At 43.9% G+C, this 26,946-nt stretch overlaps 3 protein-coding genes across 3 annotated transcripts in view; 2 read left to right on the forward strand and 1 right to left on the reverse strand.

Moving 5' to 3' along the window:
* The first annotated feature begins 3,949 nt into the window (after positions 1 to 3,949).
* Positions 3,950 to 6,350, forward strand: cmklr1 (chemokine-like receptor 1). The gene is made up of 2 exons (XM_085474162.1): positions 3,950 to 4,021; positions 4,138 to 6,350. The coding sequence occupies exon 2, from the start codon at positions 4,170 to 4,172 to the stop codon at positions 5,214 to 5,216; it is 1,047 nt and encodes a 348-aa protein (XP_085330288.1). The 5' UTR covers positions 3,950 to 4,021; positions 4,138 to 4,169; the 3' UTR covers positions 5,217 to 6,350.
* A 6,595-nt stretch (positions 6,351 to 12,945) lies between these two features.
* Positions 12,946 to 26,946, reverse strand: part of wscd2 (WSC domain sialate O sulfotransferase 2) — a 49,332-nt gene continuing 35,331 nt past the window's right edge. The window contains exons 7-9 of the mRNA XM_085475393.1: positions 17,665 to 17,829; positions 17,370 to 17,570; positions 12,946 to 14,711 (exon numbers count right to left, since the gene is read on the reverse strand). Coding sequence (XP_085331519.1) covers positions 14,359 to 14,711; positions 17,370 to 17,570; positions 17,665 to 17,829 — 719 coding nt within the window. The 3' untranslated portion in view covers positions 12,946 to 14,358. The remainder of the gene's footprint in view (positions 14,712 to 17,369; positions 17,571 to 17,664; positions 17,830 to 26,946) is intronic.
* Positions 21,589 to 26,944, forward strand: LOC146696996 (uncharacterized). Its single transcript, XM_085474034.1, has 6 exons — positions 21,589 to 23,503; positions 23,726 to 23,868; positions 24,472 to 24,541; positions 24,722 to 24,961; positions 25,190 to 25,402; positions 26,888 to 26,944. The coding sequence occupies exons 1-6, from the start codon at positions 21,812 to 21,814 to the stop codon at positions 26,942 to 26,944; spliced, it is 2,415 nt and encodes an 804-aa protein (XP_085330160.1). The 5' UTR covers positions 21,589 to 21,811.

Here is a 26,946-nt window from a genome sequence, read left to right on the forward strand (position 1 = left end):
GAATTAGGAAATTGCAGTGATGTTATTTATTTTTATTTTTAGAGGAGCACATACCCACATGTTGAACCTCGCTGGTTCTCATTTTATTGTTGAATTAACTCTCCAGCAAGCTTTCAGGGGGAGCTGAAGTAGAACGATCAGGCTGCACAACAAAACGAGGGAGTCTGCCAAACACAAAAGAAGTCTGGGCAAAGAGCTGCTCCATTTTCGGTGCTGCTGTAGTCGCATTTTGTGGATAAAAAATTCCACTTGTGGCTCAATGCCAGAGTTACACATGACCAGTTTGCTCATGTACATTTCCTCTCAGAATGACACAGGGTTAACTCAACGATTGCTCAATAGAAACCTATTCTTAAAATATCAGCTCTAAGGTACAATCTCTGTGCCTTTTGCAGAAAATGTAACAAAAAAAACAACACATGTATGATTGCATGAGGGCACTTTTTTTTACCATTTTAACTCATCAGTGTAAAACAACAGCATCTCAGTGGGGAGATAGTAAAATGTTACAGTATGTTGTACAGTATATGAATTAATATTAAAGATGTTATTTTGTAGATGTTTTTTAGAATATTTGATTCACAAAGAATGCTCGAACAGTAAAAACAAGAGAGAAACAGTGTTAAAACACAGTTCAGTAATATTTAATATTAAAAAAAAAAAATTTAAAACACTGAAATTGAACAAAAAATCCATATTTATGGTTTTACAGCTGTAAAATTTATTCCAAATACCAAGGCATAACCTGCACCAGACTACGTTTAGGCAGCTGAGACGTTAATAATGAAAGTAATATACAAACCGCATTCCAAAAAAGTTGGGACACTAAACAAATTGTGAATAAAAACTAAATGCAATGATGTGGAGATGGCAAATGTCAATATTTTATTCAGAATAGAACATAAATCACAGAACAAAAGTTTAAACTGAGAAAAGTTATCATTTTAAGGGAAAAATATGGGGATTCAAAATGTCATGGTGTCAACAAATCCCCAAAAAGTTGGGACAAGGCCATTTTCACCACTGTGTGGCATCCCCCCTTCTTCTTACAACACTCAACAGACGTCTGGGGACCGAGGAGACCAGTTTCTCAAGTTTAGAAATAGGAATGCTCTCTCATTCTTGTCTAATACAGGCCTCCTAACTGTTCAATCGTCTTGGGCCTTCTTTGTCACACCTTCCTCTTTATGATGCGCCAAATGTTCTCTATAGGTGAAAGATCTGGACTGCAGACTGGCCATTTCAGTACCCGGATCCTTCTCCTACGCAGCCATGATGTTGTGATTGATGCAGAATGTGGTCTGGCATAATCTTGTTGAAAAATGCAGGGTCTTCCCTGGAAGAGATGACGTCTGGATGGGAGCATATGTTGTTCTAGAACCTGAATATATTTTTCTGCATTGATGGTGCCTTTCCAGACATGCAAGCTGCCCATGCCACACGCACTCATGCAACCCCATACCATCAGAGATGCAGGCTTCTGAAATGAGCGTTGATAACAACTTGGGTTGTCCTTGTCCTCTTTGGTCCAGATGACATGGCGTCCCACACAAGAACTTCGAATCATGACTCGTCTGACCACAGAACAGTCTTCCATTCTCCCGAATCTTCGGATGATGTTATGCACAGTTGATGATGATAACTGCGAAGTCTTTGCAATTTTTCGCTGGGTAACACCTTTCTGATATTGCTCCACTATCTTTCTGAGCAACATTGTGGGAATTGGTGATCCTCTACCCATCTTGGCTTCTGAGAGACACTGCCACTCTGAGAAGCTCTTTTTATTCCCAATCATGTTGCCAATTAACCTAATTAGTGTTAATTGGTCTTCCAGCTCTTCGTTATGCTCAAATTTAGTTTTTACTCAAATTTGTTGACACTGAAATTTTGAATCAAGATATTTTTCCTTTCAAATGATACATTTTCTCAGATTGAACTTTTGATCTGTCATCTATGGTCTATTCTGAATAAAATATTGACATTTGCCATCTCCACATCATTGCATTCAGTTTTTATTCACAATTTGTTCCAACTTTTTTGGAATCCGGTTTGTAGATTATTGCTGTGTATGGCTTATTTCTAATCTGTGAACTCTTCCACTGGAGACCTTGCAAACCAAGGCCATGTATATCGCAGTGCCTTGCTACAGCTAAGGATGCTTTATGAGCATAGGTTGGTGAAGGACAACCTCCTCATTTTTACTGTGCCATAGTTCTGAACCCAGTGCACTGCATCATTTTTAGCTTTGACACCCTCGAGAAAAACAACAACAACCTCTCTCTCTCCCCTTTCTGTGTAAAGCAGAACTAATGGTACCAAACTCTACAGAACCTGCAGTATTATCTTTATTGACAATTTTTAACATATGTTTTTATGATATTCCTTTAATGCTTTAAGTGTTATCACCCTTATCAAAGTGACCCTTTAAAATCCAAACAGTTAAATATCTGCATGCTTAGTGAAAGTATGAACAATGATCTCCTGTCCTTTATGAAAGCGTAACACATCTTCTTCATGAGGCAGGAAGTTGTGTTTTCTCACATGCACGGTGCAGCAAAGAAAAATGTGGTTACTGTGTGTTTTACTGTTTATACGTGCGTGGTTATTTTTAACCTTACCTTCACTAACACATCCATCCAGCAGAGTCGTTCTGAGTTAAAGTAGTTTTGCTGAAATGCATCATGAGGTCAGCTAAGCAATCCGCACATAATATTTCCGAAACTAAGTTTGTTACTTGTTGCTATCTACCATATTATCTCATGACGGCAAAGTAAGAGGGGCGGCCTGTGTTTGTGTGTTGTTTTTAGATAAAAGTACTGTAAATAAACCATGAGTGTGTTTCATAATGTGAGTGCTAAATTCACAACAAGTAATCAATAAATATAACAGCTTACATAACACTATGAGCCAAATATGTAACCTCTAAAAGCTTGTTTCAGTGTCTGGCTTTGGTCATGCAAAATAAGAACTCATGTTAAAAAAAATGTGAGCTACAAACAAATTGGTTTCCTCAATTTGTTAGAAAGTTTAAAACACCTTCACATTTCTCGTTGGATCACCTCTCTGCCTGATGGACCCAATCAGTGAATTATCTTGTAGAAAAGTGGAAGTTTGAGATGCAAAAAGGAGTCACGCCTGAGCGCACTGCCGTCCTCCTCACTCATCACAGCATTTCTACACTGAGCAACTTTGCCATCTGTGTTTCTTCTTCTTGCAGCTGTTTCCTCGCGGTCAGGAGAAACCCAGAACGTTAAGGAACGGCTGTGTCTGCCTCCGTGATTATGGCTCCATGCAGCAGGACAACCATTGAGAGCTAATTCAGTCATTAAAATGATAACAGACGTGTGTTTACAACAGCTGCTGCACTTTGTGCGCATTAGTTGAATCATCTGCATCAGAGGTTGGCGTTGCAATATCAAATTAAAATCATGTTGACCAAAGCTTAAATAAACAATGTGCTCTGGCTTGCTTCCCTTCCACATCTGGCCAAAAGCGTGCAGCTGTCAGAGACAGAACCATCAAAGCCAAGTCACAAAACTCACACTGGGCAGCACATGTGTGGCAAATTCAATACTTTTGTTATTTACGTGCCAGAAGAAGAGAATAATAACCTTTGCTGAAGTAGGATATTAATATTTAACCTTGCCCACTGATCATATGGGTAATAATAATAAGTAATAGCTAATAACAGCCTAATGCTGCAGTTTCTAGGGCTACGATCAGTCATCAGTAATTTGATATATAAAAAAGTAAAAAATTGTTTAGGTTGAAAAAAGAAAAGAAAAGAAAAGGAAAGAAGAAGAAAAACATCCACAAAAAACAATCAAATGACTCAGAGCTATTAAAGTGCAAGACCACAAAATGCAGTAGTGAAATTAGGAGATGGAAGTGTTAAGAAACCACCCTGTCAGCTGACTTTGGTTGCATGCTGTTTCTTATACCTCTGCAAGCATTATCTCAGCTCAGTTGGTACTGTGCACTGGACACGATCATCACCAGCAGAGAACAGTTGTTGCTGCAGGTATGTTGTTGTTGTTGTTTAATTATATGCAGTTATACACAAAGATGTTTATTCAGATTAAAATTAAAATGGGAAACATTTGTTTAAATTAAATGTTTGTTTGTTTGTTTTCACAGAAATTCCAAACATATTTTCACCCTTAGAAGAAATGGATCATATAGAAAATTGGGACTATGACTATTCTGAAAATACGTCCTACACTTATAATGATTCCTCCAATATCACTACACATGAAGAGCCAGTTTTTCAGCACAAGCCAAAATGTGAAGGCTCCTGTGTGACTTTAGTCATAATTAATGTGATCATTTTCCTGCTGGGCACCTGTGGGAATGCTTTGGTCATCTGGATTTCTGGCTTCAAGATGAAGAAAACAGTCAACACCATATGGTACCTGAGCCTTGCGTTCTCTGACTTTATGTTCTGCTCCCTCATCCCATTCACCATTGCCTACATGGTGACTGAGGATTGGATTTTTGGCAGTTTTTTGTGCAAGTTTATCCCGTCAGTTATGTTCCTCAACATGTTCAGCAGCATCTTCGTCCTTGTCCTCATCAGTGTCGACCGCTGTGTTTCAGTCATGTTTCCAGTTTGGGCTCAGAACCAGCGCACTGTTAGAAAGGCATTAGTTGCTGTTGTCATGGCGTGGTTGCTCGCCATCGCAGTTAGCATTCCCTCTATGATTTTTCGGGATGTTAAGGAACACCTAGGTCGGATGATTTGCTTGAACAGTTACACACACCAACACGGTCACAAGTTTGTCGCAGTGAGCCGTTTCATCGCTGGCTTTGTTATCCCTTTCATCATCATTACCATCTGCTACTCTATCATCATCCTCAAGCTTCGAACCAACAGGATGGCCAAAAACACCAAACCATTCAAGGTGATGACTGCTCTGATTGTTGGGTTCTTCATCTGCTGGCTTCCGTACCACGTGTTCATCCTGCTTGAGCTGAACCCCCACCACCACAACCTCACCATTTTGAAGATCGGACTCAAAGCAGGCACTGCTTTGGCAGCAGCAAACAGCTTCCTCAATCCTGTGTTGTACGTTTTCATGGGCAACGACTTCAGGCGTAAGTTTAAGAGCTCTCTGCTTTCAAAGATGGAGAATGCAATGGGAGATGAAGGTCGTACCACCAGCCGTTACCTGTCCAGGTCCAGCTCCATGGATGGACGAGCCTCTACACACATCTAGATGTGCAAAAATCACCCCAAACTGTTTCAGTCAGTTGGTTCACTGGACAACAAAAATAATGTTTAAAAATGTGCAATCAATGTAAAATATGTCTTTACTGTGAATGAAATATGTATATTCCAGCTGTAAAAATGACCATGTATTATACATTAGACTCAAAGCATTACCTGTATATTAAGTGTTTACTAAAATAAAATAAATTAAAAACAATCGTATGATATACTTTCATGCATCAAGGAACACAAAGTGTTGCATGCATTTGCAGATCACTTTCTGATTCTTGCGGCACTCCTGCATGATTGGATGGTTATAGAAAGCCTGATTTGACTGGTAAAACACTAAAACAAGAAGGAAACAACTTGTGTCTGTTGTTGGAACAGACACAAGTTTTGACTTGCTTTCTTGATATCTTAATTAAAAGTTAAATAAAGGATGGTCAAGAGCACTCACTCTAATTATAATATAACAACGCATTATAGTTTCATGCTGCAACACTTCAATAAGTGTAACTGACCACAATACAGAGTAAGACAGGGTGAAGCTCAGCCAATCACACACTCTGTATTCACAGATACTGTGCAACAATTTATGTTATGTCATGTATGAGTGCTATGAATGTAGTTGTAGTTGTAAAAGTTTGACTTTTGTTGCTGCTTTTCTTTGTTTCTGAGATTAAACAAGATCCATTAAAGTTAGTTCTCTGATTCAATCTCGAATTTCTCAAAAGTTGAGGCTTAATTTGTATTTGGAGGCTGTGCTTTTCAAACAAACAATCACTTACTGAAAATGTACTCATTTCTTATCTGCAATGAGATATGCATTTGGGAAACTGTAAAAAAAAAAAATGCAGACAACACTAACATCAGTTAAAACTGTGCTAAGCAATGCGTTTCTGGTGATGAAAAATCTGTAGCAGCCTTCCAGTTTATTGTACATCAAGCTGTTTGCCAAGGAAAAGATAGACTTCTCTCTCAAGGCCAGTTTTCATTTTTTGGAAAAATGTGAGGCAAGAAATATCAAGAATAAAAAAGGGCAAGAAAGGAACGAAGCCATCGTTAGTAAAATGTGTTAATTTTGTCAGAAAATGTTGTCGTGGGGGAGCGAGGTTTGAGTAACATGTGAGGCCAAAATCCTTTCTTTTCACAGCTTTAATAAACTAAAAGAATTTTAATGTCTGTTGTGCATCCGCATTTCACTGACAATTCCAGTTATGTCACTAACATTTTATTTGCACCTGTATCTGATCCAACGGTATCACCTCCGCCTCTGCACACCAGTAGAACCACATGACATATTTGCACACTGTGTTTGAGCCTAATTTTGAGTCTAAACACTCTTAACATTTTTAACCTAAGAGATATCACAACAGGAATTTAAGAGTCTGGGGATTTTTATTCACCATCTGGCTGAAGGACCGATGAGCTCATGCATGCCAAGGAATCCATCGTCCACTTGTTCAAACTTCACAAGAATCACTCCTCCTACACCATTAGCGAGAATTTAGTCAAACTCACACAATGATCACCTAACAGGTCTCACCCAAACTGGGCTGAAGGTCAAGGTGACTTTTGTCGTGTCAGATTATCATAGGCTTCTCCGAGAAATGTCTGTGCACTTTTGTATACTCATTGTTTTCCACACCTTAATTATTATTGGCCATGAAACAATATTAATAATAATAAAAATACTCTGGAACTAAAACATTTTTATTTGGTGGTGAAGTAGATTAAATTGTCCTTGATATGGCTGTTTGTGAGTCTCACTGACTTCTCAGTGGAGTTTAATTGTCTTAGTTTGTACAGCCAAGCAGTGAGAAAACCTTATCACCTTCCTTTTGTACTTCACACATTACAAAAACCAGTGAATTTTTGGTAAATCGTGGGCCGGATGAGTTCCTATACCTCAGTGACATTCTGCTGAAGCAGTGTAGGGCTGTGACAAGACACAAGTAGATTTCTCAAAACACTGGCATTGAGTCACAATGAAATGTTGGTTAGAGAGTTAGAGACTCTCAACTATTTCTGATCTGAAGTTCAATTGTTTTTCTGGAGTTCTGCCCACTGAGGCTTCAGGAAAACTTTTATACTGTGAGTTAAATGTGAAATATATGTGGTTTACTGTGAAATGCCAGTTATTTCATCAATATTTTACTTGCATATATTGTATATGGTGCAATGGTATCATACCGGTCACTGCACAAGAACAGAGAAGCCTCTTTTTCACAGCATGTTTGAGGCTATGTTTGAGTACGGTGGGGTGAAAGTTATACTTAAAAAGATATAAGCTCAAAACACTTGCATACACACTTTAACAGAAAGGAACAGTCTCTAATTTCTATGGTAGTTGTATTTTAATCAAGAGAGACAGAATTTCAACACAATACGAAACATGAAGTTATAAACTGATTTGCATGTCACTGAGTGAAATCGGTATTTTATCCCCTACAATACAATCAGAATTCTGGCTCCTATAGATGGGCTGTGTGCCACATTACAGTCGATCAATTTCAGATACTCCTGACTCAACTTGTTATGTGTGTAAAGCACACCTGTATACAGATTCAGTCTTTCATTCGAATCTGTCCACCACCGTGGACAAGACCAAAGAGCTGTCAAAGCAGATCGGGGACCAGATTGTTGACCTGCACACAGACTGGAATGCTCTACGAGACCACCAGGAAGAAGCTCGGCAAGAAGTTACCATTATTCTGAAATGGAAGAAACATAAAATGACAATCAGTGGCCCTCAGGATGGAGCCCAAAACTACACAGGAGGAGCTTAAAATGACCTGAAAGCAGCTGGGACCACAGTCACCAAGAACACTTTTGGTAACACACTACACCCCAATCTTCCAGCATCCGCAATCCCCCTGTAGGCATGTTCCCACAGTCAAGCTACAGGACACACTGAAGAGGGGTCATGGATGGGTCCTTCAGCAGGACAATAACCCAAAGCATACCAACAAGTCCACAAAGGAATGGCTAAAGAAGAAGCACATTAAGGTGATGGAGTGGTCTAGCCAGTCTTCAGACCTTAATGTTTTTGAAAATCTGTGGTGGGAGCTGAAGCTTCGAGTGTGTGAGAATCTAGTGAACAACTACAAGAAGCGTTTTACTGCTGTGGTTGTTGACAAGGGTTTCTCCACCAAGTAATGAGTCAGTGTGGGGTCCAAATACATCATTCACTCAGTGACACACAAATCAGTTTATGACTTTTATGTATGACTGCAAAAATGAAACTACTTCAGATGAAATATCTGAGACTGAGGATTCAGAAGGGGATCAAATAATTATTTCCCACGCTGCAAGAAGATTCACAACTTAACAGGAAGCATGAGAGGAATTGAGTTTTAGTAATTTTTTAAAATGTTGAAACAGTGTAGGGCTGTGGGGAAACCCTTAAAGCACAGATTACCTGAAACCCTGTCAATGAGTAACAATGAAATGTTGGTCAGAGATTTAACCTTTAAAGCTGAACTGTGTTTGTAACCTGCCCACGTATAAATGTGAAAGAGTTTTCTTAAAGTCAGGAGTTCTACAAACTGTGTCAGAAGCCACTGGATGGTTTCTGTTTACAGTCACCACAATCAGTCCTGTTTTAAAACCAACACACATAGTTACTGGTAAGTATTCTACTATGACTTTAAATGTGATCTAGATCATGCTGGAGGAAATGCTGGCAAACCTGACAAAAACCATAAGTAAGTATTAGGGTCATTACTCAAAAACTAAGCAATTTGTCATGTGCAATTACTGCTGATTACGTGACTTTTTGGTTACACTGTGGCCTGAAATGCATGGTAACATAATTACAAGTTAATACAAACCTCAGGCTACAAACCAATCATAATAGGGACACACTTTTTTGATACCGGTATATCATTGATAGCCACCACACACTCTGCCTGTCATTAACCTGTTATTAACTATTAAATGACTATATGATGCCTTTGCCTTGCCTGTAAATCTCATGAAGCTTTGATCATCAAGATATTTTGCAAATGTGGTTTTCATAAAAGTGACTAAGGTGCTGTCAGACAGTGTATGTGTAAATGTACCTTGACACCAAGCTGTGGCTTGGTGTAGGAACATCATTGGTTTCTCCAGGAAATGTTTGTGGGTGATGTGAAAAAAAATGAGGCACAGATGCAGTGTTGTCTTTAGTGTCAACTTTTACAGAAAATATATGCCACTATACAGTTTTACCATTGATGTTTAATGCGTCTTTCTTCTCTGGCGTCTAGCTTGTACGCTTTTTTGATTAGGATTATGCTTTTGGAGTTCTGCATCATTTATTTATTTATTTGATTTTTGTTGTTCAAGCATACACTTTTTGCTGCATGCTAGACATATCTTCAGTGATCTACCCTGGCCTATCGGCTGTTACAGACAGCCTTTCCCAGATGACCCAGCCGGGGTATGCCAGGCCCCGGCTTGTATCCAGGGATCCTCTGATATGTATCACCCTTCTTCAGCCAAAGCCAGCTTCTATGCTGCTTCCAAGATTATTTGACAGTTTTACTCATTTGGAGTCTCCATATCCCCAACAGCAGTATGACTCAGTGTAGAGACTGGCCTGCAAAGACTTTCACCCCTCTCACCTCACACCTTCCACCTCTGCCTCTGACAGCTGGCAACTAGGTCCACGTCTTTCTTTCCTGAGCTTACTGTACTCTAACTGGTCTTCCCACGGGACTGTCAGCTCCAGCATAACACACTAACTTCTTTCAACTTTCTGGATAACTGGACAGTGTCTGGTCTGAGTGTGGTGGGTACAGTAACGTCCAGGAACCTCAGCTATCTCCCTGGGACAACCAATGTACACTTTATACAGCTCTTATTTAGCTTCAGTGCTGAGGACGCAGCTTCACTGCACCAGTTCCCACAGCAGCCACTACCTAAAACACACAGTGAAACATGCAAGAATAGCAACAGAGGCTACAACATCACAAGCCTGCATGTCATCCCTGCTTTGGTTACATGATGAAGATCAGGCTCAAGCTGCCGGGCTGCGGTTGGCTTACACTCAGCTTTAACACCACTCTGGGTTCTTGCCTTCGAGCTTTGTGTTAGCATGCTGTCTGTGCAGATGCTTCAAAGGGTCATTTCAGCAGCACTGGATAGATGTTTCTGTCCTGGATACGGTTTGATCTTTACCATCATGTTATTTCTCTTTGGTGCAGTACAAATAAAAGTATAGTTCACATCTCCACTCATGGAAAGATGCAGAGTGGTCTATTTCTTCCCAGCACAACTGACATTAGCTCATTGGAACTTGCTTGCAGGAAAAAGGCACAATGGATGATTTTCTTTCTCTCTAATCACAGATCATCCAGATAACTAGCTGTAGTTGACTATCTGATAGTTGTAACTGTACAGTAATCTATTATATTACAGCATTTCAGAAATATATAATGCGTTTCGTGATGCCTTTCACCCAAAACTAGACAGCTGTAGTATAAATGCTGTTTGGTTTTTGGTTGGGAAGAGAAAGACAAGACAAGAAATATCTCGCTTACATCCGTCTGGCAGAGGTCACAGAGGATGAATCCTGATATCTTTGGTAATCCCTTCAATTTTCCTCCAGCCAGTAGGAGGTGAACATTTTGGCTTTTTCTAATAAACTGCCAATAATTTCAGCACAGATATCCACAAGCCTCAGGTAAATTCTCATGACTTTTTCATTACGCTCACTTTTCCTCTTGGACAACCCAACCACCGAGGGCAACAGGCCAGGGTACTCCTAGTGCTGGTCCCAAGCCTGGGTAAATGAGGGGGGATAGTGGATATATACGTAGGACAAAGGATGCTGAATATGGAGCTGTGAGGCCGGAGTAAAAGGGCAAGACCATGGAGAAAATTCATGGATGTAGTGATGTAGAGCAGTGTAGGGATCGGATGAGATGGAGAAAGGGCACAGCCAAAAGATAAAGAATTTTCATCTTGGACCTCTAGAAGCTGCCATTAATTTTTTTTTTGTACAAATATTTAAAGATAATTGAGTTAGTTCTCAAACTCAATTAAAAATACTCAAACTCTTCATTTTATTTGATTTTTATTTTGTCCAAAACTTTGCTAGTCAGACTCAATAATTACTGCTAATTAAGTTTCACTAAAAGGTCCAAGGGATCTGGAAAAGTAACAAAAAGCATTCGAGAAAAAAAAGAAATGAAAAATAGTTAAATCAAAGGTTTTTATTACTAATTGAACTGAAAGAGATGGTTAGGTTGCTATCATCTTTAAAAGAAAGGAAACACAACAAGACCCAGGAGCTGATCATTAAACAGAAGAAGGACTAAATCACCAAATTACAGGGTCAGAATCACAGGAGGCCGAAATAGACGTGCTGTCATGTTATTATAAGGTGGTGAACACGGTAAACACAGACGGCAACCTCTAAAGGGATGAAAAATGAAGCCCTGGAAGTGCTACAAACTACATTCATGGTGGAGAATGAATCCTCACAGAGTGAAAAGACACAACTCTGCAGGAGAAACATACATAACAACACACTTTTACTACAGCAAAGTTTAAAATAAGACAGTGTTTAGCCTCCTAAGAATAACCTACATTTTTACATAACCCTCTTTCCTGCTAGAAAAAAAGAAAGAGAGAAGGTTGGTTTGCAAGGTGCATTCCTGGATCAAGCAAGAATTGGGAAACTGTTTGCTTTCTATGTTGCAGCAGGTTGTTTTCTCAGTTCTCTAACATGTACAGCGTGTTGCTAAAAAGAGAGAAAAAGATGTCTCTGTTCAAACTTTCTTCAGCTGTGTTTCTGGTTTCACATTCTAAATGGGCTAAATGAGTTTTCACTTGTTTTATATTCATTTTGTACTATTTTAATTTATAAACAGTTTGAATGTTATTGCGTCCTCACTGGCCACATCATTAGGTAGGTCTGTTCAACTGCTCATTAATGCGCATTTATGCATGTCGACATTGTGCAAACCAGCTGCTCTTCCTTAGAAACTGGCATCCCATCCTTTATCAATAGTTGAGGTGTAATGGTGTGGGGGATACTTTCCTGGCACACTTTGGACGAACTGAGCATTGTTTGATCACCACAGCCTTCCTGAATGTTGTCACTGAGCATGTCCCCTTTATGACCACAGTGTACTTATCTTCTATCCTACTTCCAGCAGGATAACACACCACACCGCAAAACCCAAGCCATCTCGAACAGGTTTCTTTAGCATCACAGTGAGTTTACTGTGCTGGCCTCCACAGTCACCAGCTCTCAAACCAATAGAGATAAGGTGGAGCCGGAAATTCACATCATGGATGTGCAGTGTGATGCTAATATGGACCGAAATCTTTAAAGAATGTTTCCAGCCCCTTGTTGAGCTCTTCTGAAGGCAAATCTGTCTCCAGTGTTTGTCTTTCATATACCTGTTTTGATATTTAACCTGCTAAAAGAAATTAGCACGTGCATGTTAGCAGCACACGACATTAGTATTTATAGCTTTAGGTAACGAAGCAGAACGCTTGTCAGTGCTTAGTCTTGTTTTTCTCTTGGCTGCGCTCTCAGAGGTTTACAGGAAAGCCTTGTTGTGCACACTGAACCATAAAACTACAGAGCGCCTAAGGGTCACAGCAGGAAAACACTTTTTCTCTTACCTGTAGTCACAGGCAGATCGCTATTGTGATATGGTATGCGATATATTAATAAAAATGTTTAAGACTACTGCAGATCGTAGCAGATTTCTAAAAATTCAGACATGAGTCACTCCTTGGATTCACTCATTTATTGGGCCATATTACATTACATTCATTCCATAGAAAATACATTCAAATGTGACACCTGTTCAATAAGTGCCGGCTTGTCAATAAATGCAAAGAGCCAATAAAGTTTAAAGCATGTGTTAAAAATAGAAACAACCTCTCCCGTTTGCCTGTTGCAATACAAATATTTTGAACGTGTCAGCATACACTATAAAAATATAGTTTTATTATACTGAAAATGGAAGTCAGTTAATGCTGTCTGGCTCTCAATCACTGGTGCTGTTGTTGTTTTTTTATCCTTGGATTTATCAATCTGTGTATTTGTTTGTGTTTAAGCGGCAGAGGAGATCGAGCGCCGTTTTAAGACGTGCTGCACAAAAGTTTGCTGGAGTTTTTTTTGTTTTTTCAACAAGGAATAGGAAAATGATTACGAGCTTTAACAGTTTCAAAGCTTTTCTTACAACAAAGCAGTGAAAAAAAAGAAAAAAGACAGTTTTCACATTCAGTATGATTAGCTCTCATAAATAAACCTCTACAACAGTCACTACTTATAAGGTAAACTCCAGTCTATTACATGAGTGTAATGCCTAATTCCGCAGTGATCTTTGGGGAAGGTGTTGCACACCGAAGTGCTTTTTGGATTTCTGCATCGAGTCCAGTGTTAAGAAAACATATTCACAGCCAAATGAATCAACGTGTGCGCTGCTCACGGGAGATAAATAAATGCCGCAGACATTAATCCTCTTCTCTCCTCGAGTCAGTCTCTTCGAAAGGGATAACTCAGCTTCTTGAATAACCTTCTGATTTCTCGTACATACAGTGAATTAAACACCTTAAAAAATCTTGGAAACACACAGTATCATCACCATCAGGTAGTTATACCCTGCATATTGCATTTTCCCCCCTAACAAAGAGATACAGCTTTCAGTGAGCTTCTTATATAAAATAGTTCTGTAACTGTAATAGCAGCAGGAAAATTAATGTTTTGACTTTTCTTTTGCACAAAATAAGCTCACTGAACACACTTTGCAGTGTTGTATCGTATCTTTTGTCAGCACAGTCAGATGAGCCCCTCTGTAGTCACAGCTACTGTAGCTTCTTTGTGTTAAGGCATGTGCACATGCCTACACAGCACATGTGCATAGAGCAGGATAAGGAGTGCTTTTCATTCAGCAAATGAGAGAAACACAAACCTTGCCTGCTAAAACTGTCACGTCTACTCCATGAATGCATGAAGCTGATTTAGTTTCGTTTAAAAAAGAAACAGATGACTGAAAAAATGAAATAGGTGTCCATCTACATGACTTAACAGACATCTAACACGATAAAAAATCTATTTATCTCATGAAATTCTACAAGATGTGCAGGAATAAAAAGGAAAACTAACAAAATAAAAAGGAAAACAGAGGTCTTCACATTTATCATCTTGGCATGTATTCCTCTGGAACCCCAGACATGTTTCTTTTCTTCAAAGCAGCATCTACTGTTCTGATCAGTTCATTGATGTTTGAACGCATTTCAGGAGTATACGGGTCGTACTCGAGCTTACGTAGCCCCGACCGCTTGAAGTTCCCGTCCTTCTGGCCCTCGACGCAGAGCAGGCGATCCTCAGAAACCTTCAAACCCAGAAACTCGACCATTCCTTTGAGCTTGGTGAACAGGTCCCTCTTCAGATCCTCAAAGTGGACCACGTGGACGTTCCTCCCATAATGCAGCCAGTCCAGCGTGTGGGACGCCCACCAAGGGGCATAGTTCTTGACAAACTCGGGCCACTCTGCAGGACAAAGAGGCCACAGAACATAAATAAATGAGGGTTTTGGGTACCAATGCACAAGTTAAAGGGCATTCTACAGTACAGACTGAAATATAGCAGGAAGAACATCTACAGCCACCCTGTGAACAGCAGATGGATCACCTCTGGCGTCTTGTGTCAGGTCTTTGTTGGATTTTTTCCTGTATTTTAAGAAAATGACTTTCAGATATTGTTTATCTGCTGTAGTTTTTTCAGGCCTGACACTTCTTCTTTTGACCTCCACTTCTTCAATTTCCTAATTTTTCTGTTTTTAAAAGACACACGGCACACCATGCTGCGATATGCCCAGTTTTGGCTAATAGCTCTTTGCTCTTGCAAAAATACTATTTTATCCTAATTAACTGTGTTATGTTTGGCATTTTTCATAGATTCAAATAAAGAAATGGGAATAACGTATGAATTTTTGTGTCAGCATGCTAGTACAAAGTGCCTAAAGATACAATTTAAAATTGGTTCTTTGCTAAGTTTGTCTGTTATGTGTTGACACACACTGGTTCATCCTTTGAGTTGTTGCCTTTATGCTTGAATGACTCATAGGTCAACTTACAAAAAAGCACTGCTATAGCAGACTGCAATTAAAAAGAAGTGACGGGGCAGCCGATTTCCAAAGCAAAACCTTGAAAGACCTTCAGAAAGCCACTTCAAAGTGCTCAAGAGCTTTTGCTTGACAATGATGAAACAACTGTAAACCAAAAGTGTAAGTGAAAGAAAGATAATAAAAAAGAAATAACAGAACTGAGCCGTCTCCATTAACACCAGAAAATTTGCACTTTGAGATTTCAGCTTAGACGAAGAAGCGGTTACCAAAGGTTATTAAGTCATAATTGTCAAAGAGCTCATATTGTTAAGTGCATGTACGTTTTGTCTGTTCGAATAAAATGTAAGTTCTCGGTAAAATGAACTTCGGTACAAAAAAGTCAAAGTGTCAGCGTGGGCATAGAGTTAAGAGGAAGTGAGAGCTGTGTTAGCTGTGTTAGCACTGATGTCATTCAACTCCAGAGGCAGGGAGGACACATTAAGTAATTTCTGAAATGTCCGGACATTTTTGGTTGTCATTCAAACTGCAGAGCTGCTGTAAGAAAACCTTTTCTTTCAGCTTCATCTAGTGGCCCATAAAAAGTGGGAGCTGGCAGGAGCTGTGCTGCATAAGGACAAATCTTTACTGCTGGGAGAGGGTATCGATAAAGTTTAAAGTCTGCTGAGTTTGCAATGTCTCAGAAACCAATCATAGAGGCAACTTTAGTGCCAGAGTGGACAGAATATCAGAAATTTCCCCCCAAAAACACAACCAGCAGTGCAGAAATGCCAAGAAGCTGCAAATACAGAAGTTACAATAAAAAACATCAAAGTATTTTAACTTTTTCTCCAAAATCCTGTTCTGCTCATTTCAGAGTGAAGACACAGACAGTATCTTTTTGACAGATTACCCCAAAAAAGGCATCTGTATAGCTTCTAAATCTACGAGATAACAGTGGAAAATAACTCACTGTGCTTTCTAAAATGGCATGACCTCCAAAATAAGTTGCACTTGCCCCTGAGCTGACATTATGGGGCCACGCTGGAAGGCATTAGTGTCTGTGACATCATCTGTGCCCCACAGTCTCCCTCTGTGGAGGTGAATGCATCAAATCGTACATGTGGGGCCCTGCGCACAATGTCACGCTGACCCGCTCTCCGTCTATTCGAAGTGGCAGCTGTCAGAAAGCCTTTCTCTTTAGTGATGTCACCGCATCATTTTCCAAACAACAGAGGGAATAAACACTCATTGGAAATGGCAGGCCAAATGTGCTGAAGTTTCCACAAAGAGAGACAACTGCTGGGTCGGCAACTCTCCAGCCTCTGGGGAAAAAAATCGATGAAACCTCGCATAAAGTCAGACAGACGATACGGGGACGAGACAAAAGCGGTTGCCACGGTTACTAAGACATGAAGAATGCAATAGGAAGAGCAAAATTTGCCTGAAATATAAAGACATCTCTATATTTTAGACATAGTTATTAAGCATCAAGTGGACAAAAGAGGAATTAAACATGACTAAACTGTGACTTCCTGGATGGAAGACATTTCACCAGCTTTTTAAACTGTGTATTCGTTTTCTGACTGATAACATCTGCAGCTAACAGCATAAAGAAGGAAACAAAGTAAGCTGCTAAGTGTTCAGATCATGTATACCGGTACATATATTTCCCACTTTAAACCTAGAATGAAGATCTGAATCAGACTTGTCCTAAACACTTCTAATTTATCTGACTGCTGATGCTGTGGCTAAATGGTGTAAATGATTTTCAAAAGACAAAATGTTGCGCTCAGCCACACTGGTGCAGGTCAAACTGCTAAAAAAGGCCAGAGTTTGATTGCATTTCCTCAATCCTTTGCCCTTCTATATCACAGTTTCTCAGTTCTTTTGTTTTTCTCTCATTTTGCAGTGTTTCAGTTTCTACTTATTGTGAAGCTTTACTCAAACTTTGTTCACCACAATGTTATCAGCACAAAAAATGAAATATGCCCTCAGTGCCTCAGTTTAATGAAGTCTTTTATTTTCATTTTCTTCATAGTACGATGACGGAGAGACTTCCGTGCAACATAATATTCACTGATCCAGAGATTTCAGCAGCTTACCTTTCCCTCTCCAGTGGGCCTGGGAAGCAAATCCAATATGTCCACCATATTTCCGGTTAAATTCTGCCATCAAGGCTTTGTAGGGGTTTCGTATCATGAGGATGCTGGAGTCGAAGGCTTCGATTTCTTTCCTGCCGCTCTCATGTGTCTTAATGCACATTGTCCTCCCACTCCGCCAGTGGTCGCGCTCCCCTTTAAATCCTGTGAAACAGCCCAGAGTGACTTTATAGCATCCACGGTGGTGCATTCATGGCTGAGCGCCTGTGAATCGTGTCAAAAACATGCTGAGGCATACCTTTATTGTACAGGGAGCCATCAAAGTAATAGCTGCCGGTGTAGAAGCCAGTGGCGAGCTCTATAAGGTGGCGAGCCCAGGTGTTACCAGCTCCAGGGAAACTGGCGAGGGCCACCAGCTGCTTAGCACGAGTGGGAAGGAAGTGCCGGTCCATGCACCGATTATCTGACAGTGGACAAAGATCAGCCGATTAAATGAACCTCAAAGTTTAAAATTAATACTGAAAATCAGTCACTTCCTGCGTATTTACACAGTTTTGTAATAACAGACACAGAATTATTACGTTTCAACTTTGGATGATTATTATAGAAAGAAGAAATGTCAAGGCGGGCTTGTTTTATTATATTTTTCTCCACAAAATATCACCTAATAACTTCAAACAGTCTCCCAACAACTCAAGTTGACCTGTCTGTTTCCATCCAAACTATTACACCTTTTAGATATACAACATTTGTGTTCGATTTGTAATAATTAGGGTTTGAATTATTGAGTTATGTCTCAGTCATGCAAGTGTAAAAACAATCTCCTTAAAACTTGCAACAGGATGCAACCTGTCTCCAAATATTCATGATCCAGACCAACTGCAATCTCTCTCAGACACTCTGTGAACAAAGCAACTGACTGCAAGGGGTCACAAACCAGACAACAACATCTCAGCTTCACAGCACTACTGTCTTCCCTAGTAGGGTGTAGCATTGGGCCAAAACCATGTGGTGTGGTAAACAATCGTTTTTTCCAACTGAAACCAGATTTAAAGCTAACACATTCAGACCTCTGACAGGTTCCCTTTTCTGGGTTCAGCTTGCCAAGAATGATCACATGAAGTTCATTTCCCACAGCAGCTGATTTTTGTTTTGTTTGTTCACAGCAACCTCCATTTCTGTTTACTGCAATGTGACTCTGCTGATCCAAGCCACATCTGTCCACTGCGTTAAGGAGACACAGCCCACAACAACGCCTGGACTGAAGACAGACCTATTCTGGATTTTTGAGTTTCATAACAATATTTGGAATAACAAGAAATACAGCGATAAGCATGCATGTGTCTGGAACCCAAGATTTTACAGTCAAATCCAAGAACATTCATGATGATATTGTTTTAAGTAAACGTTTTAGAGCATATACTATTTAAAAATTTGCAAATTTACAAAAAAGGAAAAAAACAAATAAAAATGAATAAATAGTGTTCGGATGATTTGCAACATCGAGTGTGCATAATGGCACGAAAATAAGAATTTAGTGCATGTGTGTGTGTGTGTGTGTGTGTGGGGGGGGGGGGGTCAGGCAGAAGCACTCAGAAGTGTGACTTCCTCATATGTGACCCATCCCTTTGCTGTTCGTGTGCATGTCTGCAAACTCCAGACAATAATATCACAGCCATTTTTTTTCTTAGTGCCCTCTGCTCCTGCTTAAACTGCGTGGACACACTCGGGTGTTTTCACACTTGCATCCTGTTTGTGCGCACACAAAATGCTGAGACTTTTTTTTATTTCTGTTTATTCCCGAAATTGTTCACATGTTGTGGTTTTAAGCTTTGTATTTATTTTTAGTTTTTCCAGCTCATAACAAGCAAAATATCTCAGTATTAGGAAAAAGGAGCCACAGTGGGATAATTATACCTGTTGTGCAAACAGAAAGTTATTATTTTTCCTTCATGACAGAAATTCAGAAAGAAACTAATTAAATTGGAGCCAAAGTGCTTTGGTGTATTGCATCTGGGTTTCCTAAGGTAGGGACCCTGCCCACTCCATATGAATAAGTGGTTCATGTCTTCAGTCCTGTGTGTTTTCCAGGTTGGTATACCAGGAAACCACACACACACACACACAACCTTTTAGCACTAGTGTAATGAGTCTTTTTAGGGACACGGCTGTTTATCTTAGTTTAGTCTGTTGCCATGGCATCTTAAGAAAAAAAAAGGCAGGAGCTATGTTACAAACAACGCTTTTTTAAGCTTCATAATGTACCGATAATCTGTGTGTGTGATTGCGTGTATTTATTTTCAATACTGCGGCGCTGAACCCTTGGCATATGGCACAGTGCCGATAGTGTTAACGCTGTGACTGGGTTAAGGTTTAAAGTGTGACGCTGGAGGTTTTTTTAGTTTGTAATTCATTTGATGTTGTGAGCTCAAATGAGAACAATCATAGTTATTTAAAAGTAACTCTGAGGCTGTGATTTATGCTGTGAGATACCTGAAATATTAACTGGTTTAAAGTGAAGCCTCCTGAATGAATCTCAGTGTTGATTTGGTTTATACAGTTTGAAACTGAGCACGAGTTACGTCTGTTGTTGACATAAAGTAAGTATAGCCAACGCTGGACACTAGAACAAAGGAACATGTGGAAATTTATAACAGGGTTTATAAGTCATGTTTATAACCAACCAACCACTTGTTACTTTGGTACAACTAGTCCTAGGACTCGTAACATTAGTTCACTGCTCTTTAGTCAATGAGTTTGCATAAATTGCAGCTTTTCCCCAATTTTTGGTTTCTGGTCAAACAGGGAACTCTCCAAGCGGACCAAAGTGCGTCACTGCAAACCACACCAGAACAATCAGTCTGCTTACTGAGCACATGTGTCTGGAGAAGAAGCACAGACAACACATTTACTCCTAACATTTGTATTTATATATCTGTTTCCCTCACTTCAGTTTGCTAAAAACTGTGCACACTGCATTCTCCCTGAATGCAAAGTGTGCTTGGCAATGGGCGTGTTTATTGTCAGCACACAACTCTTAGCCTCTGAGATGGATCATGCTCCCACCATAAACAAACCACTATGGAGTTCCTTTGGAAGTACAACTAAAGCCACCTCCTCCAAATTAGTCTTGGTGGTCTCATCTGTACCTGAATGTGAGAGTGCAAAGCTGACATCTATACAAATGAATCCCACCTCTTTATCCATTTCTCTTTATGTGGTTCTGAAGTCAATTATCTCTTCCTTTAGCCCAACTACTCCATGAAGTTTCCTAAAAACCGGGCTGATAGCTTTTGGATAGTGTGGAGGTACTCAAAATGTACCTGCAGCCCAGAATTAGCTTAGCAGAGGAATTAAATAATTGATACTAGCGCAGGTGATATATTTTTCATGTCAGTTGACAAAAATCCACGATAACCTTTTGGCACGTTGCAATTCAAGTGGTCTAAGAGGGAACTACACTCCTGCACCTCCTCTGGGCTCTGTTTTCAAGATGCACTTCGACCAATCAGACGTCATTTTAGACGAGTAGCAGCTTCAAGAGTGAAGTTTCAGGACTTTGCCTACAAAATTTAAAAACATGAACTTGTCTAAATGAAGCTTACACACACGTTTAATAAGAAAGATCTGTATTCAAACATCTGTCTGCTTCTCGGATGTTTGGTAACTTATCTAAGCTTTGCATCAGTTCCCCTTTCCCACACTGTCAAGCTCATTGCAAGATCACAAGTCCAATTGTCCTTCTGCCTGCCTTCTTCAGGTCAATCAGCCGCTACTCCATGTACTTTAAATATCACTGCGGATTTTTCATTTTCCTTTCCAGATGCCTTCATGCAACCAGCTTCCTTCCCTCTCCCATGTCAGGCTCCATCCAAGCCTCCATCTTCATCTCCATCACCAGCATCTAGATTCCGAGGGGTTTTTCCCTAATCCCTATCACTGCTGGGATTCTGCTGCGTCCAATTGACAGATCTGGATCTGATCTATAGATCCCATTCTCATCACAAGTGATGATCACCATTGTGAATTCTGGGCAGCTCAACACAGAAGTTGGCATCTTATCTAAATGAGAGGCACATGCAAGTAGTAGAAGCTAGAAGGCCAGTGAGTAGTCCAGATGTGTGAGTTAATAAGGAAGACAACCACAACTTTTTTTTATTTCACATCACAGACTGCTATAATCAGCAATGCAGTCAACATAGTGTGGCGGAGGCGTGGCCCCGGGCGCAGCTGCAGGGGAGGAGTGCAGCAGAAGGCTCAACAGGGCGGCGCTGCGAGGCCGGTAAGAACAGCTGATGGTGTTTATGTACTGATGATGGTCTCCCTCCGCTGTGTTTATAGTGAGACGGGGAGGGGCGGCCAGAAGAGAGATCAGCTGGGCTCGTGAGCTGTCAGACTGTACGACTGAGTCAGCTGTCAAAACTCAACACTCAAAGCTTCAATAAATGTGGAAGTTGGCAGTACATACCTGTGTGTGCGTGTGTTTGTGCCTGGTGTATTCCACAAGTGGTGCCGAAACCCAGGAAAGTGCCGGTGGGGGAATGTCCGACCCACAGGCCGCGCCACCCGCCCAGCCTCTGCAATTCTTGGCGCAGATGCTAGCGGAGATGGCGACGAGGAGCCGGGATCAGGCGGCCGACCAGCGTGCCCACCTGGCCGCGCTGCAGGAGCAGACGGACCGACAGACGCAAATTCTGGAACGGCTGGTCGGGGCCGCTGCCACGCCGAAGCCCTCGCCACTGTCGGTGGCGGTGCCCCGGATGGGGGACGGGGACGACCCACAAGTTTTTTTGGAGACCTTCCGTGCCACGGCGGAGGCTTGCCAATGGCCGCGGGAGGAGTGGGCTCCGCGGCTGCTCCCCCTGCTGTCCGGGGAGGCACAAACCGCGGCCCTGAGTCTGCCTCCGGCGTCGAGGAGCAGCTTCGCGGACGTGAGCCGGGCGGTGGTGGACAGGCTAGGGCTCACCGCCGAAGACCACCGCCGGCGGTTCCGGGCCTGTCGGCTGGCTACAACGGACCGACCATTCGCCTGGGCCCGGCAGCTGCGCGACGCGGCGGTACGCTGGCTGCAACCGGGAACATCGGAGGGGGAGACGAAGCTGGTGGACAAGGTGGTGCTGGAGCAGTTCACGGAGGGATTGCCAGCGGAGACGGCGAGATGGGTCCGGTGCCACCGGCCCGCAAGCTTGGAGGTAGCGGTGACGCTGGCGGAGGACCACCTTGCCGCTGGAGCAGGGGAACCCGGGGACGCCGGACGGAGGCCGAACAAACAGGCCCCGGTGCCGGCCCCGAGGCGCCGTGTGCCGGCACCAGGGCAGGCAGAGCGGCTGCCGGCGCTGAGCCCCACTAACCCTTTCGCGGCGTTGGTGCCGTCCAGGGCAGCCGAGCCAAGTGGAGCCGCCCCCGAGCCACGGAGAGCAGCACAGACGCCGGGGCCGGAGTGTTGGAAGTGCGGGCAGCCGGGGCACCTGAGGAGGGATTGTCCGCTTATGGAAGTGGGGCAGGTGTTTCGTGTTGCTGGCGCCCCAGCACCCTTCCCCGGTCCAGGAGGGACATACAGTATTCCGGTAAGGACTCGAGGGGGTATACGCCAGGCGTTGGTGGACACGGGCTGCACGCAGACCCTCGTACACCAAAGCTTGGTTCGCCCCGGGGCATTGCTGGAGGCAGAATGGGTGGAGGTGAGGTGTGTGCATGGTGACGTTCACAGGTATCCCATAGTGCCGCTGTTATTAAAGTATAAGGGCAAAACGCATAGAGTAACGGCGGCGGTTAGCCCGCGCCTGTCGCACCCCCTGATTCTGGGTACCAATTGGCCGGGGTTTCATCAGCTACTGGGACAGTACGCGGGGGTGCGATCACGACCGGAAGCGGGGTGTAGCGTGTGCGCGGCGTTCAGCGGTGACGCGGGGTCGTCCGACACTGACTCCGGGGGGGAGGAGCCGGCGGGTCCCTCACGGGACGTCCCGCCGGCCCCGGAAGTGTCCCCCATGGGTGATTTCCCACTGGAGCAGTCTCGTGACGGCACCCTACGCTCAGCCTTTTACCAAGTGATGGCTATTGATGGTCACGTGGTGCGCCCTGAGGCCGCGCAGACCTACCCGCGTTTCGTCTTATTAAACGACCGATTATATCGAGTGAGTCGTGACACTCAGACAGAGGAAACACACACCCAGTTGTTGGTGCCGCAGGGCCGCCGGGAAACGCTTTTCCAGGCGGCCCACTATAACCCCATGGCAGGGCATATGGGCTATGAGAAAACTCTGGAGCGAATAACGGCCCGATTTTATTGGCCGGGCATCCGAGCGGATGTGCGCCGCTGGTGCGCGTCCTGCCCGGACTGCCAACTTGTTAACCAGCCGGCCATACCGAAGGCGCCGCTGCGCCCTCTCCCCCTCATTGAGGTCCCGTTTGAGCGCATCGGCATGGACCTCATCGGGCCGTTTCACCGGAGTGCACGCGGCTACCGCTTTGTGTTAGTCCTGGTGGATTACGCAACGCGGTACCCGGAAGCAGTTCCGCTGCGCACCATCTCTGCAAAGAGTGTGGCGCAGGCACTGTTTCAGGTCATCTCCCGAGTCGGAATCCCGAAAGAGATACTGACTGACCAGGGCACGTCGTTTATGTCTCGTACACTGCGGGAACTGTACGAATTACTGGGCATTAAATCTATTCGGACCAGCGTCTACCACCCTCAGACTGACGGGCTGGTGGAGCGGCTGAATAAGACTTTAAAGTCCATGATTCGGAAGTTCATTAACGAGGATGAACGCAATTGGGATCACTGGCTAGACCCTCTGTTATTCGCAGTGCGGGAGGTGCCCCAGGCCTCCACGGGATTTTCTCCCTTTGAACTGCTGTTCGGCAGGAGGCCACGTGGGGTGCTCGACCTGATTAAAGAAAGCTGGGAGGACGGTCCGAGCCCCGCCAAAAATGAGATTCAGTACGTGTTGGACCTGAGAGCAAAACTCCACACTTTGGGGAGGTTGTCACGGGAGAATTTGCTCCAGGCTCAGCAGCGTCAGCAACGCCTGTATGACAGAGGGGCTAGGCTCAGGCAATTCTCACCGGGAGATAAAGTGCTTGTGTTGCTCCCTACTTCCAGCTCGAAGTTGCTCGCCAAGTGGCAAGGACCCTTTGTGGTCACACGGCGAGTCGGGGACGTGGACTATGAGGTCGCTCGGTCGGACAGGGGAGGAGCCACGCAGATTTATCACCTCAATCTCCTCAAACTGTGGCGAGAGGTTGAAACCGCTTCTCTGGTGAGCTTGGTGAAGGAGAGAGATGAGTTGGGGCCTGAGGTGCCAAATTCTATCATTCCCGCCTCCCTCCTTTGTGATGACCATCTCACACAGGCCCAGAGAGCGGATGTTGTCGCGTTGCAACAGCGTTTTGCGGACGTGTTCTCCCCCCTGCCCGGCCGGACGTCCCTCATCGAGCACCATTTCGTGACGCAGCCTGGCGTGACGGTGCGTTCACGGCCCTACAGGCTCCCGGAGCACAAGCGAAAAATCGTGCAGAGGGAATTGGCGGAAATGCTGAGGATGGGAGTAATAGAAGAGTCACACAGCGCCTGGTGTAGCCCCATCGTTCTGGTGGCGAAGAAGGATGGGTCTATACGGTTCTGTGTCGACTATCGCAGGGTGAACGAAGTGTCACGCTTTGATGCCTACCCCATGCCTCGGGTCGACGAGCTCCTGGACCGGTTAGGCACGGCCCGCTTTTTCACGACACTGGACTTAACCAAGGGCTATTGGCAGATTCCCTTGTCTGCCGAGGCCAGGGAGAAAACGGCCTTCTCCACTCCGTACGGTTTGTACCAGTTCGTGACACTTCCGTTCGGCCTGTTCGGGGCCCCGGCCACTTTCCAGCGTCTCATGGACCGGGTACTGCGTCCGCACGCAGCGTTTGCTGCCGCCTACCTGGATGACGTGATCATCCACAGCGACACCTGGGCGGAGCATGTGCTGCGGGTGGCCGCGGTCCTGGAGTCCCTGAGGGGGGCGGGGCTCACGGCCAATCCGAAGAAGTGCGCGGTTGGACGGAGGGAGGTGCAGTATCTGGGGTACCACCTGGGGGGCGGGCAGGTGCGTCCACAGGTGGAGAAGACGGCGGCTATCGCATCCTGCCCGCGCCCCAGGACGAAAAAGGAGGTGAGACGGTTCTTGGGGTTGGCGGGTTACTATCGTCGCTTTGTGCCGGGGTTTGCGCAGCTAACCAGCCCCCTGACCGATCTCACTCGAAAGGGTGCCCCGGATCTGGTCCAGTGGACGGGGCCGTGCCAGGTGGCGTTTGTGCAGGTGAAAAAGGCTCTCTGTGGGGAGCCGCTGCTTCACACTCCTAACTTTTCCCTCCCTTTTGTTCTGCAGACTGACGCCTCGGACAGAGGGCTGGGAGCCGTTTTGTCCCAGCAGGTGAGGGGGGCTGACCGCCCTGTCCTATACATCAGCCGGAAGCTAGCGGAGCGCGAGCGCCGGTACAGCACCGTGGAGAAGGAGTGCCTGGCCATCCGGTGGGCGGTCGGCTCCCTGCGCTATTACCTCCTGGGACGCTCATTCACCCTCTGTTCGGACCACGCCCCGCTGCAGTGGCTCCACCGCATGAAGGATGCCAACGCCCGGATCACCCGGTGGTATCTGGCGTTGCAGCCCTTTAAGTTCAAGGTGATCCATAGGCCGGGGGCGCAGATGGCGGTGGCCGATTTCCTCTCTCGCTCGCGGGGGGGGGGGGGGGGAGTTGGCTCGGCCGAACGGCTCCCCGGCCTCGAACGGGCGGTGGGGGTGTGTGGCGGAGGCGTGGCCCCGGGCGCAGCTGCAGGGGAGGAGTGCAGCAGAAGGCTCAACAGGGCGGCGCTGCGAGGCCGGTAAGAACAGCTGATGGTGTTTATGTACTGATGATGGTCTCCCTCCGCTGTGTTTATAGTGAGACGGGGAGGGGCGGCCAGAAGAGAGATCAGCTGGGCTCGTGAGCTGTCAGACTGTACGACTGAGTCAGCTGTCAAAACTCAACACTCAAAGCTTCAATAAATGTGGAAGTTGGCAGCACATACCTGTGTGTGCGTGTGTTTGTGCCTGGTGTATTCCACACATAGAAAGTAAGCAACTGTGGAGCCAGTAAATACATAAATATGAGTTGAGTTGAATTCCATGCTAGGCCCAAAACAGCACTAACTTAATATTAGAGTGTAAGATGCATGTCTGGTTGAAGGGGCTAAGAACAGATGTGGCAAAGCTGCAGGAGAAGAACTGTTGATTTTTAAATTCTGTGATTTTTGAAATGATCTTCTTCACTGCATGATCACATCTTTAATCCACCACAGATTCATGCATCTCATACGTGGAATCATCTACAGCTCAGGGTTGAACAGTCAGTGCCAAAATCATTTTGCAAACTTTGCACGACATGTAAGTTAGACAAAGTTCCGGCTCATGCTGACACTTTGCACTTGAATACCACATGTGTTATCATACTTTAAATTGAATGTGCTAAACCTCAGTCTGACTTGGACTTCCCACCAACAGAATGTGACCAACTTCAACACATGTGTGGCTTTTCAGCCGCTGCCAGGAAACACTTAAAT

The sequence above is a fragment of the Copadichromis virginalis genome, linkage group LG12 (assembly GCF_057382275.1).
Source record: "Copadichromis virginalis isolate Kocher_CV1m ecotype Utaka linkage group LG12, C_Virginalis_male_GT1.1, whole genome shotgun sequence".
Taxonomy (NCBI): domain Eukaryota; kingdom Metazoa; phylum Chordata; class Actinopteri; order Cichliformes; family Cichlidae; genus Copadichromis; species Copadichromis virginalis.